The sequence below is a fragment of the Pyrus communis genome, chromosome 7 (genome assembly GCF_041283825.1).
Source record: "Pyrus communis isolate YQ-2024b chromosome 7, ASM4128382v1, whole genome shotgun sequence".
In the NCBI taxonomy this organism is placed as follows: domain Eukaryota; kingdom Viridiplantae; phylum Streptophyta; class Magnoliopsida; order Rosales; family Rosaceae; genus Pyrus; species Pyrus communis.
Genome location: NC_142571.1, coordinates 19,804,992 through 19,825,972, shown reverse-complemented (window position 1 = coordinate 19,825,972; position 20,981 = coordinate 19,804,992). Strand labels below are relative to the sequence as shown.

Sequence of the window (20,981 nt, the reverse complement as noted above, 5' to 3'; positions counted from 1 at the left end):
TCCAGTTGTGATTTCATAAATCGTGAATGCAATTTACTTAACTGCTTAATTGATAACTTATTCTTGTATGTTGATTGAGGGTGCACACTTAGTTTGCATGCATGAATTTGATGCTAGAATATAAGGGAGTTTCACCTAATCATTATGAACTTATATTCATAAGTAGTGGAGGTTGCTAGTCACAATCATGTTAAGTAAATTCCTGGCAGGAGTATCATGTTGTTCATAGTTACGAATGCCTTGTCAATGATTATGATTTTCACAAAGCTTAATGATCTTTGATTGTATCTCTATTATGTTGTTCATGTAGGGAACTTTTGAAGAATAATTTGGTTACCGATGCGTATTCCATCTAATTCAGGGCTGGTTTGGTATTGTTGTGCTTTGAAAAAAGGCTGCTTCTGATGTGCTATGAGAATAAGCAGCTGTGAAATAAAGCAGCAGAGTGTTTGGTAAACTTTTTTGTAAAAGTGCTTTTGAAAAAAAAAAAAGCAGTATTAGAGTGTTTGGTAAACTTTTATGTAAAACAGATGTGAAAAAAAGCCGGTTTTTCAAAGCTAGGTTTTGCAACTTCTTGTTTTTGGCTTTTTTTCATCCAAAACTGTGAAAAAAGCTGAAGCTGAGTGTTTACCAAACACAAAAACAGCTCCCAGCTTTTTTTGATAGCAGCTTTTTTTAGAATCACCTCAGTACCAAACCAGGTCTCAATGACTTAAGGAAAATCTGAGGGTTAATTAGTGTTGTTCACATTTAATCTGGGGTGTTGAGGTTCATGGTTTATTAGAAAAGCAACTGGAAATCGATTTGTATGCAAGTGTGTCATATGTGGAGAATGACCCTCTAGCTAGCTTATCACCCATCCATTCACCCAATTTCGTGTCAACTTTGTTTAAGTCTTTAAGTTACTTGTTTTTACTTTAAATTCATCAAAAACCCAATCCCCTATATTTTGTTGTGTCAAATTAGTTAGAATTTGTCCAATTTGTGTTTTTAAGTGTTTTGAGTCAAGTTAAAGTTAGAATTTGTCCAAATCATTCTCTAGGTTCTGTTTTGAGTCTTTTTGATTGTTTTGTGCTGTTTTGAGTCTTTTTAGTTTGTTTTGAGTCATATAAGTCTAGTTAAGAGTCTTATAGTCTAATTTTCTAAGTTTTGTGTTTTTAAGTCAGTTAAGAGTAGATTAGCAATCCCTTCTAATCCCCGGCCTAGAACAATCCCTACTTACATATATACTACAATTGTCAATAAGAGGGTTTAATTTGAGTGCTATTATAAAACACATCAGTAGGTTACTCTGATTTTGACTTTGCTGGATGTGCTGATGACTTAATGTCAACTCCAGTTTTGTGTTTATGTTTGGAGGTGGTGCAATGGCCTGGAAAAGTGTCAAACAGAAAACAGTAGCTGTCTCGACAATGCATGCGGAGTTCATGGCATGTTTTGAAGCAACAATGCATGGCATTTGGTTGAGAAATTTTATATTAGGACTGCAAGTTGTTGATAATATATCAAGACCTATTCAGTTAGATTGTGACAACAAGGGATTTGTTTTCTTTTGCAAAAACAACAAGAGATCTTCAAGACTCAAGCATGTTGACATAAAGTTTTTGAAGGTTAGAGAGAAGGTGCAAGGATGAGTCACTACTGTTGATCATATCAGTAACGTGGACATGATTGCAAACCCATTGAGCAAAGCTATCCCTAACGTAGATTTTCTAAAACATGTCACAAGCATGGGAGTTCTATCAAGTTTCGAAGATGTTGTAGAATAGTGGGAGCTCAAGTTGTTCTTGTTTGCTAGTTATCTTTTTCAGTTTTTGAAAATTTTTCTTTTGGTTGAGATTTCATGGATATGCGTTAAAGAATAATATGTTTTGTTTCTACATATTTATTTCATTCCAGTTAGCTAATTTTGCTATATATCAAGTTTGTTCTTTTGACATAAGGGCTTATTTTAAGCATTAAGGAAGATCACCTTGTGATCGTAAAGAGGACCATATGTGCTAAGTGTGATATTCACTGTTAAGCTCACTTGCCATATATACATTTGTGTGTGTTTGTCCATGACTTGTTGGTACTTTATGTGAATATTGTTGCTTGTATGTGATTATAGAGGTATGTATTCGCTCTATTGAATATCATGGTCTATAGTTCTACAAGCTAATGATATTTGACATTGAGTTTGAAAATTGATTCTTGATCCTAAAGAGAACTTTTGAATAGATGTCTCGCCCAAGTGGGAGAATGTAAAACTTTTATTGGGCTTACATCTATTAAGGAGTCCTAATTGATTAAGAATACAAGATAGGAATAAATATTTGGTTATCCCGGATTACTTGGTGGCGAAGTAAACATATAATGATTGGGAATATCTTTCCTATTAGGTCATGGATTCTAGAGGTGCTAAAGATATGTATTAGGGATTTCTTTATGGGCAAGAAACCTAATATACTCACCTATAAATATAAGGCTTAGGTCCCCACTCTTATACACACATTCTAGCACAAAACCCTACCCCATGTAGGAGTGCATAAGGCGTGTACTAGGAGCGGAAGATCTTTGCTTGATTGTTGTGTTCGTGATTCATCCTCATGCTTCGATTCAATGGCTTCTCAAGGTTAGTACTTTTAGTGTGCATATTAGAATTAACTTACAGACTTGTCATATCAAGTTTTGAAAATCATTAATTTGTCATTTCACTCTAATACCGTTAAGGTTTTCAGCCAAAATAAGTCATGTTTCTTGCATATGAATTGTTTTTAAGGTAATTTTGGACATTTCAACTCCCCACGTGATCCCCTTCAAGATTATGTTGGACATTTCAAGGTTATTTCGAACATTCAACTCCCATTTTAATTTTTTTTTAATGGAAATGATTTAAATTCTCAAAGTTTGTAATTACTTAAACTCCATGTTAGTGAGCCCAATTTACATTTTTTAGTAGTTCACCATAAGTTTTTGAAACGAATGTAGAATATTTTTTTTAATTAGCCAAAATTTTTGAGTTTGCACCGAATAGAAGTAAAGAACTTGTGAAAAGGAGGTCAAATCAAAGCCAATTTATTCCCAACCACCTAGTTTACAAATATCATCGCATAAAAATAATAAATAGATACATAAACTTGTGAAAAAGAAGGTCAAAAGTCCGAAATAACTCTGAACACAAACTTATTATTTTTTTAATTTAATGGCATTAGGATATGTCAAATTAATGATTTAATTATAAAAAATTAGTATAACAAATCGCTTAAAATTTTAGTTCATATGATAAATTGAAATATATATATATAAGTTCATATATCATTTCAAATAAATTTCCGTTTCGTTTAGATGATTAATCCACTTGTACAGTCTGACTTTTGTCACCAATTGAGATATAATTTTTTAATAGTTGTTATGCTCATGTCAATGACTATTGCTTAACATCCATTAACTATATTTCTAAAACAAAATTAAAATATAATACAATGAACACTTGTTTTAGGGCTAGTTTGGGGTTGTGGCTTTTTTTTTTATATTTTTTTAAGTAGCTTACTTAAAAATATGAAAAATTAAATGTGTTTGGTTAAATAATAAAAAAAAAGTGCTCTTTTGAAAAATTGTTGTCAATGATAGTAATAATAACAATAATAATAATAATAAAACAGAAGCATGGTCTACCGTGCTTCTAAAAAAAAGGGGTTTTTTTTTTTATTTTTTTTCATAGCATAGTGATCATTGTCCATTTAATGAAATTTTCAATGGCAAGTATACCCCTCCATATTGTACAAATATTTGCCCCTACAATATTCTCTTGAGCAATTATTATATTACATTAAATCTTTTTTAGTCATTTAACATATTCACAACAATTTATATAAATGTTTACCAAACATTCATAGACCTTTTTTTTTGTTAAAGCACTTTCACAAAAGAAAGTTCATCAAACACTCAGCAACCTTAATTTATAGCTATATATTCTCATAGCATAGTATAAACAGTTTTTTATTTTTTATTTTTATTTTTTTATTTAAAGCATATCAATACCAAACTAGCCTTTAATCTACGACATTTGAGTAAATTGTAGTGTCCCTCAATTTTAATCCAATTGGAGCGATGGTCCCGCAACTAAAAATCCATGATCATTGGTCCCTTAACTCGTCAAATCATGTAGCTATGATCCTTTTTGTCAACTCCATTAGAATTCCGTCAAAATGAGTCATGTTGGAAGGACTATTGATACAATTGCATTAAAGTTGACGGACCATTACTCCAATTGAGTTAAAGTTGAGAGACCATTTCTCCAATTGGGTTAAGTTGATGGATGTTTCTCCAATTGGGTTAAAGTTGAAGGACTATTGTTACAATTTTTCTCATTTTCTTTTTCATATTTGTCCCTTGATTCAGCCTCACGTGCGTGGCATGTGACTCATTTTGACAGAAGTTCTAATGGAGTTGACGAAAAAGATTTTAGCTACTCATTTGTTGCAATGGACTATTTCAGACTAGACTAGTTTAAGAGATTAAGCTGAATTAGCTTGGCATGGACTAAGTAGTATAAGGATAATGAAGTGTTTGGTGCAGTGTTGGACTAAATTATTTTTGGAATTCAAATTTTTGTTAATCATTTTATAATTCACCTAAGTAATATTTAATAATAATCATTATTAATTACCTTTTTTTATTGACTAATTATCTTTCATATGTCTCTCTATCTTCTTCTCTCTGTTCTTTTCATTTTCCTTCTTCTTCGCACCCAATCTCTATACCTCAACCCAGAAGCCAAAGATTGACTCCAATATCTCTGCACCTTATCTCGTAGTGTTCCTCTTGTTTCTTGGCAGGTATGTGGCCGTCCAAAGAACCTTGAAGGTTTAGGATTGAAAGACTTGTCAATTCTGAGTTGTTCTCTTCTTTTGAAACATTGTTGGGATATGCTTACTTCTTCTTCGTTGACGGCATTTTTTATGCGTGATCGTTTCATGCATCAAAGTTTAGTTCCCTTATCAACATACAAAAAATCTTCTATTTGGCTTGGTTTTAAGAAGGTTCTCCGTACTATCTCGTCGAACTCAACATGGGTTAATGGAGATGGCTCTCAAATTTCATTTTTATCAGATACTTGGTTGAATAGGCATTTAATTTCTTTTATTGATATTCCGGATGAGTTAGCTCATACTATACATTAATGGTCCTATCACAGATTTTATTAGTGGTTCTCATTGAGATTTTCTTGTTGTTCCTTCTAATGTTTTTCCGAAGATAGCTGCTTCAATTTGTGCTACTCCTCTCCCTTTACAAGTATCTACAAACTCCTTATGTTGGTCAAGCTTTTTTTCTGGTCTCTTATCGGCGAAAGAGGCATACTCTCATTTGCTTAATTTTGACACTTAGGTCCCCTGGGGAAAGGTAATTTGGTCTCAACGAATTCAACCTCGAAAAAGTCTTGTTTAGAAAGTCTTACATGGCCGGCTCCTCACTAACTCTTTTCTTTAGCACATGGGTATTATGCTAGTTTTGTGTTGTTCAATGTGCAATTCGGCTTCTGAATCTTTTACGTGTATTTTTTTGGAATGCCCTTGGTCCTTAGCTTTATAGCAATGGTTATTGGCTCTCTTCAGTCATTCTTCAGTTGTGGTGGAGTCCATCTTACAGGTTTTTTCTAAAACTTTTATGGCTAGTTTTTTCTAGCCCTTCTTGCAAATTTTGGGTTGTTGCGGCTTGCACTTTTATTTGGGGAATTTGGTCTCTCCGTAATCAGATTAGATTTGAAGAAAAACCAGCTCCCTTAGATTATGCCAAGTGCTAGCTTATTAGTCCGTTTTGAGAAGCAGCATTTGTGTGTTTCCCTCGTAGCAGCCCCTCTTCTGATGCGTTGCCTATTTATTCATTCTTAGGTATTTCTCCGTTTTCTCCCACCGCTCCTTTTTTCATTCCAGTGGTTTGGTGCATTCTGCAATCTGGTTGGATTAAAGCTAATATCGATGGTTCTTATGCGAATGGTTGTGCTAGTCTTGGTGGAATTTTTTGAAATTCAAACGGACATATGCTTAGTGCTTTTGCCTCGAATACAAAGTTTGCTAGTTCAGTGGCTGCAGAAATTTTAGCTTTCATTGAGGCAAATCGTGTTGCTTGGGTTCAGGATTGGAAATACATTTGGATTGAAACTAATTCCTTTTTGGTTCTGCATTATCTTTTCAAGGCCCCTACTTTAATCCATTGGTCTGTTTTCGTTGATTGGAATAATTGTTTATCATGCCTTCGTCAGATGAGTTTTATTTGTACACGCATTTGTCGGGAGGGTTACCAAGTTGCTGATATGTTAGCTTCTTTCAGTGCTGCTTGGAGTGCTTATTACTGGTGACCCATAGTTCCAAATTTTTCTTATGCTGCTCATGTCCGTGACATTCTTTAAGTCCTGTTTTTTGTTATCATTGATTTTTTATCTTTCTCTTTTGGTTTTATTCGGGGGTCTTGGCTTCATCCCCCCGCTTGTATCCCTTTTTTTTTTCTTTAAATAAAATATTGGAGATAGGGGACATGGGGATCGTTCTATTGGGAAGTTAGCCCTTTCTAATCACTTTGAGCGGGAATGGAGGAGCCTACTTTTGTAATTGATAGCTAAATCTCGGGTCTTGGTTCTTTTTGACCGCTATGTGTGTGTTAGAAAGTAAGGCTACTGTTGTAGTTTGATGACCAAGCCTTAAGAGTAGTTTGACTCTCCTAATCCTTCATCATCCTCATTAAATTTAAAAAAAAAAAAACCCATAAAAAGTCCCAAATTGTTCTCTTTCAATTTGTAGATCCTTCGTCGGATTGTGCAAAGGTTTTGTCGGATCGCCGATTGTGCAAAGGCTTCGTCACCCACTTTCAGATCACAACTCTCTCTCTGTTTCTCGCGCCTACTTTATTGGGATTGTTGTTATTGTTTTTGAGAAGTTGAAATTTTCTTTTGGAATTGTTTTTGAGACACTGAAATTTTTCCAAAGTTCGGATCTTGATGGAGAAAGAGAATAAGTAGAGGAGAGAGAGGAGGGGGAGGGGGAATTGGCAAGGGAGGAACTATGGTGGCTACGTTTGTAAAAACATAAAGCAGAGAGAGACGCGAGAGAGTTAGTACTCCACAAATTCCCTGTTGTCTCTTTTAACTTAGTTCATGCACTTAACAAACACAGGATACATTAATATGTAGTTCAGTCTAGTTCAGTAACAATTAGTGAAGCCAAACAAATGCACCCTAGGGGACCAATGATCACATTTTTTTGTTCAGGAACCTTTACTCAAATTGAGTTAAAGTTTAGGGACCATAGCTACAATTTCCTCACAATAGTTTTTAACAAATATACATCTTGTAACACTTGGGGATATTAAATTTTGTAAATCTGCTTATGTAGCACAGTCAAATCCGGATGTCACTTCATATTCGTTCCAATTTCCCAAACCCTAATTCATTAGTGACAGGTATGTGAAACAATTTTTTTTGTAATATTTTTTTTCATCTTTTCTAGTTTATTAAAGACCCATCACCAATCATCCATCTGGTTGAGAATATTTTTGCTCATCATCCTCAATTGATGGTTATGCTAACCATCTTATTTATCAATGTTGGATAAGTTTAAATTTTGGAATCTATGTAGTGGATAGATAAAAATCTCAAAATTTAAATTCATCCATTAATAATAAGTAGGATGACGAGGATGGTGAACAAAAATACACTCATTTAGATTTGGTTTTCATTTTCATTTTTAAAAAGAAACCATATAGACTTCGATTTCATGTCAGACAGGAAAAAAAAAAAAAAAAAAGGCATCTGACTTCTGAGTGTTCTTCCATCCATGTGAGAAGGACTGAACGCAGACGTATCTAATTTAATCGACGAATGAAACGTTATGGTCTGCGACATTTGGATTGCAGATGGAGTTTTTTTAATGAAGAACTAGACTGATAACAAATCTCACATGGTCGCATGAAAAACGTTGTGTATTTTCTTGGCCACTTGATTTCTGTACCGACCAAAATAGCTGCAAGTGAACCCAAACCAAAGCTACAACAATATCTCGACGCTATGACATGATAGCTCACGTTTGGCTTAAACACAATAAGAGGCTTTCATTGTGACATTATCTTCCTACTCAAAAATCAAAGAGTTCGTGGAAAACTTCGTCACTATGTAGCAATGAACGTTTTTATAGTGTTTCGATAGGAACACATGTCGAATTAGAAGTGAACATCAAGTTAGATAGTATCATATCGACTACCTTTTCGGTTTAGTACATTTGACTTGTACAAATGAGATAACGATACATAACATAATTAGTTCAATGATTAATTGTGAGCGACTCATTGTGATCTAGCTGGCTTTTGTCAATGGTTTTTTTGCTCATTTTCAATTGGGTTCAAGGATTTCTTATGTAAAGAAAAAAGAGTTTTTGGATAAAACTTCTTTTGGTACTCAAATTGGTAAGCCACTATAAAATGATTACGTTTTAGAAAAATATGCAAAAAGATAATCTACCACAGGTCTAATTCGTCACCTTCGCACCATGTTTTCCTCTTTAGAAATTACGTAGGTTAGGAGGTTTCTTTGTGTGTGATGTTTATCTTCCCCTTTATGATCATCCCCGCAAAATATTTGATCATCTATTGACTTGGTTCAGCCAGTGCGGTAGGCTCACTTATTAGTACACACCTTTTCCTAATTTAGGAGGAATATTCTATTTAATATGTTGATCACCAATTTTATTATCTTAATCGGCTTTGCAAAAGCCATGCAATTTCTTTCCTTGTTCATTAACTAGCATATATGTATTTGCATTATTTTGATAAGGTTTGTTTCTTTTGCCATTCTATATGTGCAGTGCTGACATTGATTTAATTTACATTTTCCTTTAATTACAAATAATTAATTCATTTTAAGGAATAACTTGAAAAATACTTGTATGTAGAGACACAATGTATCTACTTAGCAATTGATTGGCTTGTGAAATTCATCAAAGTTTACGAGTCCCTCATTCATCTTACAAATTATATTATGGAATCCATCATGTTGAAGAGTGTACAAAGTCCCAAATCGGAAATGTGACAGAATAAAATATAACTTGTATTGAACGCTTATACTTTTAGTTGTACTAATGTCTTGCATAATAAAATTCTGTATCTGTTGGGCTAGCGGTGATTAAGTTGAAGGCATATTGTTGATTGATCAATTCAAAAAAGGGAGTAGGATTCCCTCCCCTCCAAATCATCTCCCATCCCCTTCCCTTCCCTCCTCTCACATTTTTTTTTTGTCCTTCTCTCTCTATGAAGATATTAATACAAGATATTGACGTGGCTTAATCGTGAGCTTTCAAATATGAAGGGACTAGAGGGGAGAAAAAAAGAGAGAAAATCCGGATTCTAAAAAAATTACGTCGATTAACTTTTACATTAAACTACACTTAAGTGTAGTTAGAAACTAAAGCAAAATTTCGTCTGTTGAGTTGAAATCTGCAAAGGATCTTGACTTGTATCCCACTATGTCCGAAGGATCCCACCAATAATTGTTTGCGGAAAGTTTTTCTTCTTAGCATTGACTACCCTTGCCTTCATTTTTTTTCCGCTTTTTCTTTGGGTTATCTTTATGCCTATCATTGATACCAGAATGGGATACAACTCCTAGGTTGTTAGGCAGAAGGTCAGTTACAAAATTTAGCATTCTGAAAAGGTAGGTGAAATGATACTAAAAAATAATTAAGTAGAATGCACTCATGGTTCAAGAAGAAATCGCACCTTAAGCAGTTAAAAAAATATAAGGTGTAATTTGTTTACTATTAATTTAACATGAGCTAGTTATAGACTATAGTCAAACTACTCACGTAAAAGAGTGTCATGGACATTAGTGGTTTATATGACCCGCGATGGTAAGAAACATTTCTTGTTTTCTTTGTACGCTACGTGAATATCAAAGATAGTCGTTTACGTGATTAAAGTCTAGACTCCAAACGTTTGTTCTTTTTAATTGACCATAGTTGTAGTCGCTCTCCCTCTATAACGAGGAAAGCCCTTAATTCATAATTGTGATCAGTTCAATATCAGATTCTAAGGCGACGATTGTTGTTTAAATATGAGGAGATGTTGTTTGTAGTTTGTGCGCTTGGTAAGGGACTACAAGAAGAAAACTTGACATTTGTTGGAGGGGGCTCATATATAGCAGGGCTATTGGAGTTGTGCCATAAAAGTCAATTTCGTAATATTGAATATTATGTAACAACTTTGTATTAATTAATTAATATACTAAGAATGAGTTTATATAATTTAAAATAGGGATTTTTAATGAAACAATCCCGGTATCGTTCACTTTCAACGAAAAACCACATTTTTACCTTTCCTTGGTACTATTCACTACACCTTTATTTGTTATTTTTCATCAAAACTAAAGCTTTTTTAGACTTTTCGTTAGTTTTCCTTTTAAAATATGGAAGCAATGTCCAAACGAGGCTAGGTAGAGGAGACATATTATAGTCACTTAGTCCTTAAACAAAGTTCCTAGCCATTTAAAAAACCAATTGGGCATTGACTTACTGGTAAGGCCGGTGTATATCGCATTAAGGTTAGCATTGTCATGTGCTATGTGTATGTTGGACACATGGTGGATATACACGTGCTTGTCTATTGAATAAGTTCTCTAAACATTGACTACCTAAGAAGCTTAAACGTATGGATGATTACCATATGTCAAATGTTAGAAAACTTCGCATTGAAAGTATGCAAATAGTTCTTAGACCTGAGGCATCATCGAATATCTTGTACTTGTGGCTATGAACTTTGACTTCACCTCAAATCTCTCAGTACTTTGTAGGGCCCAATAATGTGTTGTTTGGTTCATGTAGATGAGTATGGAGATATATGAATGCGCAAGAAGAAATCTATCATCTTCTGGTAATTATTCAATAGAAAGAGATATCTCTCGAAGCTACTTGAAGATCCATCTTGAAAATCTCTGCGCAAAGTACTTATTGATCAAGCTATGTTTGTAAGAACAACTTCAACTTGAGATGCATCATGGTGATCATAGATGACTACATGTGATTTGACATAGATCCACATCACATAAATGTTGATAGAGATATGGATATGGATGATAGAAGTACCAAAGAGTTTCGTTATCTTGGATCTATCGTGCAAAATCACAGAGAATTAGATGGAGATCTCAACTATAGAATACTAATTGGATGGATGAAGTGGAAGAATGCATCAAGTATGTTGTGCAATCATTGTATACCACTAAATAAACATGAAGTGTAAGACAACAATATGGCTAATGATGCTTCATGACATGAAATTTTAAACAGTAAAAAAACAATAGGTACAAAAAATGAGTGTGGTAAAGATGAGAATACTTCGTTGGATGTGTGGGTACACAAGAAAGGATATGATTAAGAATGAGGATATCCGAAGTAAAGTAGGAGTGGCTGCAATTAAAGAAAAGATGAGAGAAAAACGGTTAAGATGATTTGGACATGTAAGCCGAGGACCTATAGATACTCCGCTTAGAAGATGCGATGCGGCTATAAGACGGAGGCTCAAGGAAAAAGGGGAGAGGAAGACCTATAAAGACTTTGAAACTATAAAAAAAGTTATGAAGTACTTGGAGATAATAGAAAATTTGGCGCAAAACCAAGCGTAAGGGTGCTCTAGTATTCATTCATCTGATCCTACTTAGTGGAAAAAGGCTTGGTTGATGTTGTTTTGTTGTTGTTGCATTGATATAGTGATCACTTAACGAATATCTAAATTTTAAAACATAAAAAGTTGTTTTATGTGACTTTCACTTTCTCATTTTACTTATTCGAGCTTTTATGTTATATTTAGAGAAGTTAATGGAGTGGCACATTACATAGGTTTTGCCTTGATTTTAGATTTATTTTTTTTTGTTTAAACTTAACACTGTGAGGACAAAGTCCTACATCAGTGAGAGACCAAACTATGCAAAGGCTTATAAGAGGTTGGACTACTTTTTATATTGTGATTTAGTTTTAGGGTGTAATCCTAATTTTCTTTATAGTATCAGAGCAGATTGTCTTACGTGTAAAGTGCAAAGGTCACACGTGTCCCACATTGGTGAGGGATCAAATCGTGCAAGAGCTTATAAGAGGTTGAACTACTTCCTCAAACGAAGCTTGATAGGAGTACATGGATTTTCCTTTTCTAGTTGTAATTTTAATAGCTTTTCTAGTTGTTTTTTCTTTTCGAGTTGTAATTCTATTTCTACTTGTAATAGAAAAATCTATTCCTAGGTCATAAAACTATATTGCTAATTACTTTTATGAAGAAACTCCGACTTTTTTCAAACCAAACCCTTGTTTAAGTTCACAACATATTCTAAAATACAACCCAATGTTTAGAGAGGCCCAAAGTTGCCATCTCTTTTCTTTCCCTTTTGTATTTCTTATACAACTCTTTATCCTATGTTTTCTCCAACGAATGAAATCCATGATATATTAAGAAAATAAAATAATAATAAAAATCTCAAAAACAACAATCATGATGGATTTTAGAATTTTCTTGACAAGCTTTGGGCTGCCACTAGACAGATATGCCCTAAAGGCAACGATCATTTTGGGGCTTCCACTAGAAAGCCCAAATTCCCATTGTCTGGGTCAGAAGAAACAAATGAAAAACAGTACCCAAAATTATAGCCCAGCATCACCCATGAGGCCTTTCTATAGTTCTACGATTTCATGCTGTAATTTGACCCGATCTCTTAGGTAAAAAGCAAAAGCCAAAAAAAAAAAAAAAAATCAATATGATACTTAGTACAACAATCTAGTGTTATTTCTTTTTACTTGCAAGTTGCAAATGAACGCCTTAGGTTTGACGGCGAGTTCAATAATAAATTATTGTGGCAAATCCATTGTAAGGCTTAGCCTAATTCCTAATTTTTTTCATGTTTAATTAATATTGTTGTATTGAAAAGTTATGAGCTGAGGGTTTCACCTCATGCTATCCCCAAAGGACTAGGATCCTCTGCATGTTTATTTTACCTACAAGACTATGCAAAACGTTTTGATCTTGTCCATCCAACAAGATCTGACTGCTAAAGGATTGCCACATCTTTAGTTTCCATTTTCTCCAGTGCACAGGCGATGCTGGACCTATATTTTATGGCCCATTACTGTGTCCTAAGCCTTTTAGGCCCATTTCGGTGTTCTATAGCCTTTCTCTAAAGTGTGCACATGTTGGAAGGAGAGTAAACAACTAATTTTCCATCCGTGCGAAGAGATCATTTATCACGTGAAAAGGTCATGATTGGTGGGCCCCGGAGTAGCCCGCCAATGATGGTGTGCTATGTCTGGTAAGGGGCAACGTCGTCAGATGCAGTTAGGTTTCCGTTTAGTGCGAAAGAGACGGGAGGGAAAGATACCCTGTTGCTCTGGTACGCTGCAGTGTGCTGAACTGTGGTCCTGGCAATGCAATCGTCAACTGACACCTGTCCGTTACCTATTGGTTAATTCAATTGGTGATCCAGTGTATGCAGCACCGAAAGATCCATTTAATCTGTCCTCCATTGTAGTCCGTTTGATTTATTCAATAAATACAAGTCCCTCTGATACGATTTGGGTGTAAATTTAGGGGGTTATCTCCGAGTAAGAGTTGTTTGATATTAAGTAAAAAGGTGAAATTTGAATCCTATCTGACCTATTTAATTTCAATTAATTTAACCTATGAAGAAAACTCCAAGGACCTTGTAGCTCATGTTATTCATAAACTCTAGACCCTGTGTTCAAATATTTTTGTCTTCCAACATCTTTTGCACTAAAGTGAGTTCTGTTGGACTATGCTATGCATAAATGATCTTTATTTTTTATAGGAGACCAAAATCCTTTATCTATAGAGTCGAATTTTATATACTCGCCTACAAAATACCTAAATAAAACTAAAGCCTATGGCGTCTATAAAAAAAAGTGTATAATTTCAATACAACCTTAATTTCTTATACTTTGATTATGTTATTAGTTTTGATTTCTCCATACATAATGAGCTTTTTACAAACAAAAGACTAATGATAGGATTTTTATAAAGAGTTGAAAAGAAGAATAATATGATGTTTATTCTAACGCATGAACGATTAAATTCGTACAATAAATTGTTTAACCTAATTATTCTCTTTTCAAAAATTTCACCAGTTTAAATAGAAATTGTGAATTGAATTGGACAAAATTCTTCCTTAAAAAAGATGAAAAAAAGAAGACAAAAACCTCATCTATTGTGGTCCATGGACCACCCAAAACCCTCTCCCCTACCATGTGTAAAGTCACATCGACTCCCAACTCTTTCGTCTCCTAGAAAGATTTTTCAGTAATGGTTTCCCATAAATGATAAGTTATGTATGTTAAAAAGTTAATAATTTAAAAATAAAAAATTTTCATCACTTACGTACAAGCATTTGACATACTATCTTATTCCAACCACAATTAAAAATTTCTCGGTTCCCACCGGTCACTCTACCACTCTGCTCCCTCACTCTCTCTCTCCTCTCTTCCTCTCTCTCTCTAAACGTAGACTATAAATTTCAGCAAATAAACAAACGCCGTCACATAAGACTCCGGCAGTTTATCAAAGTCCCCCTCACCTTCAGCTCCCGAAAGCCGTCACCACTCCCATACTCGCACAACGACAACACACCCACACGCAGAACCAGATGCTCTCTTTCCCATAAAAAGACACTGTAAGGCTTCAAAATCCGTGCCGATCGATTGGCGCCGGTCTCCGACGGCCTAGGGTTCCGACGAGGAAGGTCGAATCGTTGTTCGCTGATTGATTGCTCTCTCGCTCTCTCTGCTGAAATGGCTTCGGAGGATGTGAAACCGAGCGAATCGGCGGTCTCGACGATCGTCAACCTCGCTGAGGAGGCGAAGATGGCGAGGGAGGGCGTGGTCAAGGCTCCGAACCTCGCGTTGCTCAGCGTCTGCAAGTCTCTCGTTGCTGGCGGAGTCGCCGGTGGAGTGTGAGTTTCTCGATTTCTCGAGCTTTCGTCTGTTTGTTTCCATGGAAATGAAGTTTATCGATAGCAAATTTTCCCGCAAAATTTTTATCTTGTTTTCGAAATTCGTTTGATGAAGCAAGTAATGTGGCTGAATCTTTAAATTTAATCGCTTGGTTAATGCAAATGAAGAAGGAGATCAAAATATTAAATCTTGCTAATCTATTGAATTGTGTTTTAGAATATCCCATGTGTAGTATTTTGAAGGGTCATGAATTTGAAGTATTTAATCTCATGAATTCCATTAGACTGCAGTGATGTGAACCTAGATTGTTGTATTATTGTTGCGACAATAGCAGGATCAGATTGTGCATTGTTTATATGTTCTCGATGCTATTGCCATGTTGACTGCTCTTGATTACTGAAATGTTTAATTTTCTGTCCAGGTCACGCACGGCTGTTGCTCCATTGGAACGACTGAAAATTTTGCTTCAGGTTCGTTTTTTCAACTAATTGTGAACAATGTCATTCACTTGTTTGTGTATGTGCCAACAAACGTGCACACACAATAACACGTAGAAGTAAATTTCGTTCCTTTCCTGACTGGTTATCTTGTCTTCAGGTCCAGAATCCACATAACATAAAATACAATGGAACGATACAGGGCTTGAAGTATATCTGGAGAAGTGAGGGTTTCCGTGGACTATTTAAAGGGAATGGTACAAATTGTGCTCGTATTGTCCCCAACTCAGCTGTCAAGTTCTTCAGCTATGAGCAAGCTTCCAAGTATGTTTCTGACAAGATTGAAAGTTCATTTCTTTTTTGTCTTGGATGCCAGTATATTTTTAAATTTATCTTGGCCTTTTGTATTGTTCATATTTGCCCATCAATGTTGTATTATGGTCTGATATAAATTTTTTTTACAACTTCTGAATGCATTACCTTATCTTGTCGCTATATTTTACATTCTCCCACCTTACCTTCTGCTGAACTATCCTTGTTAACTATGACAGGGGAATATTGTGGCTGTATCGGGATCAAACTGGCAATGGTATGTCCACACTTTCCATCATTTTTTTCCCTTGATGTGTAATAGCTAGTAATCTAATGGGGCTCTGTTGGAGACTTTACATTACATCAGGAGATTTCATTACTTATTGCTTTGGGCCAGTTGGCATTTTGACTCAGGTTGGGTTGCTGTTTTAATATTTATGCATTGTAAAATGTCTAAAAGAGGCTATCTAACATCCAGATATTCACATTACTAGCCTCTTCGCACGCGCTCACACTAGGCGTGACTTACATATTTTTAACTAAACATGCTAGGTGGAGCTTACAAATTTGAAATTTCTATTTGGTTTTGACATTTTTATTTGATTGGTTTTCCACTTTGTGCATAGCAAAACTATCTTGGCAAATAAAAATATTGAAAAGAAAATATAAATTTGTAAGTCGCGCGAGGGAAAGGCATCACACAATCTACGTGCGACTAACAATTTTTTAGTGTTTCATAAATAATAGGCTGTTATTGAAGCTCATACCATAGAGCTTGCTAGATACCTTTGTATAGTCACAGGTGCTGTAACATTTTCTACAAATTCACGCACCATTTATTTTCAAGATTTTTTCACTGCTGTTATGGTTTCTATAATTATGTTTCAAGACATAACAAATGTATTGGTTAGTTGACGGTAGATATTGTTCTATATTAGCCTTCATTCTTGTACTCACCCTCTTGGGTGCTTGACTGCTTATCAAAATTGCAAAAGTACACTAAAAAAGCATGTACCGCAGTATACAAATGTTGTAAATTCACAAAATATTACAAATTAAAACAGTCAAATTTTTTTATATAAACAATTTTATGATATTAATGTACTTTGTGCTTTGTGCTTTCGATTACAGTTCTTTGCTTTGGCCCTTCCCAATTCAACAAACACCTCCAACCATTTTGTGACTTTGATAGACCAACAAATCCTCCATCCTAAGAAGTCTTTGATTCTTCTCCCTTCTGGTATCGATATGCAAAATATCATGTTGAAGACAAGTGTCAACTTAATCTTTCAATTGCATCACTTCAAGTACTGAAACTAAATGAAAATATGAGCATAAAAAAATGAGTTACTCCATAAACCTATGATATAAAGAAATTAAATTTAATAAAAAACCCCTCGGGTCCTATTTATAAAATGTCTCTTGAAAAAAGAAAAATAGTATGAGAAACGAAAGCAAATTCATAGTTTTGACAATATAAAATAGATTAAGAAAATTGAGTGCATAAATTATAAATAAAATGTAAAAATAAAATAAATAAAAAAAATAAAATAATAGAACACCATTTTTTATACTAACGAATATACAGTAAAATAATGTCAATCAAAATATATTAAGCCACCAAATAAACACATAAATCTTATTCAGTACCTGTCAACCACATTCTGAATGAAGGCAAATGCAACACGCATAGACCATTGTGTTTCCTCTGCTTTTTCTTGCTAAAAATTAATCACCAATGTCACAATGTTGGGATGAGTGAAAGCAACCCTCTGTGGAAAACAGTAACAAAGACATCAATGTGATTAAATGCGTTGCCGAAATGCATATATACAACATTGAAGAGAAAAAATAAACATTAACAGTCAAACAACAAAAAAAAACTTTAGAGAATGTATATATCAAAATGAAAATAGAAACATGTGCAAATAAGAAAACTAAAGAGGAAGCAAGAAGCAACTTAAAATAATAAATCTCCAACCATCTGAATTCATCATTCATCATTCATCATTCATCATCCCAAATTGCACAATATGGACAAAGATTGAAATTGTAGCCCACACAATTGGTACCTAGTGCCTTCACCCTCCAATCTTTAAATATAATGAAACTGGCATGACTGGTTGCTTTCCGCAGGTTAGAGAAATTCAAGCGGTCACTTTAAAATAATAAAAAAGGGTACCCCAAACGGAGTGCCTCACAGTCCTCACTCCTGTACAAAACAAAAGCAATGACATATCAATGTAATTAAACCCATACAATACCAATTGCAAACTCTATACCTTGGCCGGGAGAATGCACCAGCCTTTGATTCCTAGAATGAAATTTTTTCTGTTGATGAAGCAGTAAGTAGAACTACCAATAGAACTACGATAGAAGAGAAACACAGTCATATTTGCAGGTTGGTTCTAGGAGAGTGAAGCACTAGAAATATTTGAGAGTAATTTGTTGAGAAATTTTGAGATTGAAGACGGTTTTGGAGGTATTTTGGAGAGGGGATAACTGCCAGGAGAGAATCATGGAGTGTAGAAGTATTGTGACTGTTTTAAATATCCTCAACGTCGTCTTTTGAGCATCTTGTCCCCAATTTTTTATTTGATTTTTTTATCACTTGTAAACAAAGGGATTTTTGGGTTTATTCAAAAATTTAAACGTAAGGCCTTCTGCCTTAATAATATAGATAAACCAACAAAGAAACTATAATACTGCTATGATGTCACCATTTGGAAAATGACATGATCCTTATAGTTCCTTGGAACACATAGAGAGGCAGTTAGAAATCAATGGTTAATGTAGGTGATCTAAATCTCTTTTTCTTTCAATATCTGCAGAAGATGCTCAGCTCACTCCTATCCTACGTCTTGGAGCTGGAGCATGTGCTGGAATTATTGCTATGTCCGCAACTTACCCAATGGACATGGTACGAGGAAGGATAACTGTACAGGTACTAATTTTGGTCCCTGTTTTTTCTTTGTTTCATAGAATGAATATTTTAAAGTCCTTTTTATTTTCCAGTGATAGCAGTCATCAATCTGAATGATTGAAATTGCAAGAGAATGTTTAATTTCTATCAACGTTTGCAGTTATTAATATGTTTTGTTGATCTTAATTTTGCAGACAGAGAATTCTCCCTTTCAGTACAGGGGAATGTTCCATGCCCTATCGACTGTGCTCCGGGAGGAGGGCCCACGGGCTTTGTACAAGGGCTGGCTTCCTTCTGTTATTGGAGTTGTAAGTTTCTTTTGCTAAAAAAGGTGTTTTCACATATCCATTACTACTAACAACCTTTTGATATAAGTTCGAAATTAAAAAGAAATAAAGTTTGCTGATTTAGCAATAGATGGTCGTTCTAGGATCTAACTCTGATGATTTATGAATGTGGAAAACTACTTTTTGCTCCTTTTGTTGTTCCTCTGAAGTCAGATTGCAAGATTTACTTTTGTTGTTAACCTTGCAACATCAAATTTTGTTTGCAGGTTCCATATGTTGGTCTCAACTTTGCTGTGTATGAATCCCTAAAGGATTGGTTAATCAAAAGTAGGCCATTTGGACTTGTTCAAGATACAGATTTGAGCGTGACAACGAGGTTGGCATGCGGGGCTGCTGCTGGAACTGTTGGGCAAACTGTTGCTTATCCTCTTGATGTCATTCGTCGAAGGATGCAGATGGGGGGATGGAGCCATGCTGCTTCTGTTGTCAGTGGTGATGGGATAAGCAAGGCCCCACTTGAGTATACTGGCATGATTGATGCATTTAGGAAAACTGTTCGTCATGAGGGCTTTGGTGCATTGTACAAGGGTTTGGTTCCCAACTCTGTTAAGGTCAGTCTTAATCTTTTTTTCTTTTATTTGTTTTCGGACAATTGTAGGTTGACCAGTTCTCAGTTTTTAAGAACAATTTTGTCAGGGTGGGCAAATAGCCTAACTAGATGCATCTTATAAATGGATGGGGTGGCTGACTGCTTGGTAACATGCTAACGTGGTTGTGGAAAATTGGACCATCAAAAAAGGTGTCACTAGGATTAGCAAGAAAAGGGTTTAGAATTAAGTCCTGCGAATTCTTATGTGGCTTCCAAGCTATGGGTCACGGCCTGCTGTGTATGGGTACCACACGTCAAGAGGGTTTTCAACCCTTAGTATCCACTATGAATACTAATCCTGAATGGTTATAGAAGAGTATATGAAAGTTTGACGTTCCATGAAACTCTTAACCCCCAGGAAACATTTTATTAATCAGCGTCTGTTTAAACTATCATATTATAGTTAAAAAGAAGTACTTGTAGGGGCTGCATTCAATTTGTACCATCTCCATTTACATCCCTAGGTGTGTGCTTTAATGTGTGCATGGATTTTTTCCGTTTCAGTAATTTTTTTTTTTATACAAAGATGAAGATGTATTGATCTTCTGACGAGTTGTTATTTGTTATTAATATTTTACACACACGTCTTTGCCAACATAATATTTTTCTCTGCTCCAAATTTTCAGGTAGTCCCATCCATTGCGCTTGCATTTGTGACGTATGAGATGGTGAAGGACGTTTTAGGAGTCGAGATCAGGATATCGGACTGATATTGCAGGAGGTCCATGATATTTGTCTCTGCTCGTGCTATTTTTGTAGGCTGGGAATTAGAGGTCTGGCAAACTAGGGGTAATTTGATTCCTTTTTCATTCTGAAGTTAGAAGCGAGTCTTGTGTTCATAAATTGCTTCCCCTTGTTTTTCATTTTTTCTGTTTCCTTATGAACACAATTTAGCTTTGAGCTTCCCATTCATATGAAGTGCGAATAAGTGTTTTGACAATGTAAAACATGCATCTGTGTGCTTTCCATAAGCGCTGATAAAGCATTATCTACATGCCGTTATATGTTATTGATTCGATTCTCTCTTCATCACCAACCATTCCCTCCCCCCCCCCAAAATTGGCGGCTGTGTCTCCTATTTCTTTGGTTCTTTGGTAGACTAAGCTACTTGACATTTGGTAGATATCTTGAATAATTCATGATTCAACTTACACGCGAGATGCGCTATGAATGATTTCAGAATCTCTTTGTTGTCATACTTGGAGATTGCAAAGATCTGCATGTGAAATTTTTTTATTTATTTATTGTTTTTTTCTTTTCGGTGATGGTTTAGCATTGCTAATTTTGTGCTTTTAAGACAAATTAATAGAGGACTGGATTTGTTTTTGTATTTTAACGTGTCTAATTTTGTTCTGTTCATGAGAATTTTAAGACTGCATTTGCATACTGTTTGGTTTGTAATTTCAGCTC

General features: G+C 35.0%; 1 protein-coding gene across 1 annotated transcript; it reads left to right on the top strand.

Moving 5' to 3' along the window:
• Window positions 1–14,295: 14,295 nt before the first annotated feature.
• On the top strand, window positions 14,296–20,580 carry LOC137733867 (mitochondrial adenine nucleotide transporter ADNT1). The gene is made up of 8 exons (XM_068473064.2): window positions 14,296–14,962; window positions 15,385–15,433; window positions 15,561–15,724; window positions 15,952–15,989; window positions 18,544–18,656; window positions 18,830–18,943; window positions 19,189–19,533; window positions 20,198–20,580. Exons 1-8 carry the CDS (start codon window positions 14,802–14,804, stop codon window positions 20,279–20,281), a joined length of 1,068 nt encoding a protein of 355 aa, XP_068329165.1. The 5' UTR covers window positions 14,296–14,801; the 3' UTR covers window positions 20,282–20,580.
• Window positions 20,581–20,981: the final 401 nt, after the last annotated feature.

Coding starts and splice junctions, on each gene's coding strand:
- LOC137733867 (XM_068473064.2), top strand. CDS start 14,802: ATGGCTTCGGAGGATGTGAAACCGAGCGAATCGGCGGTCTCGACGATC. Junction 15,725..15,951: donor AGCTATGAGCAAGCTTCCAA/GTATGTTTCTGA, acceptor TAACTATGACAG/GGGAATATTGTGGCTGTATC. Junction 19,534..20,197: donor TGGTTCCCAACTCTGTTAAG/GTCAGTCTTAAT, acceptor CCAAATTTTCAG/GTAGTCCCATCCATTGCGCT.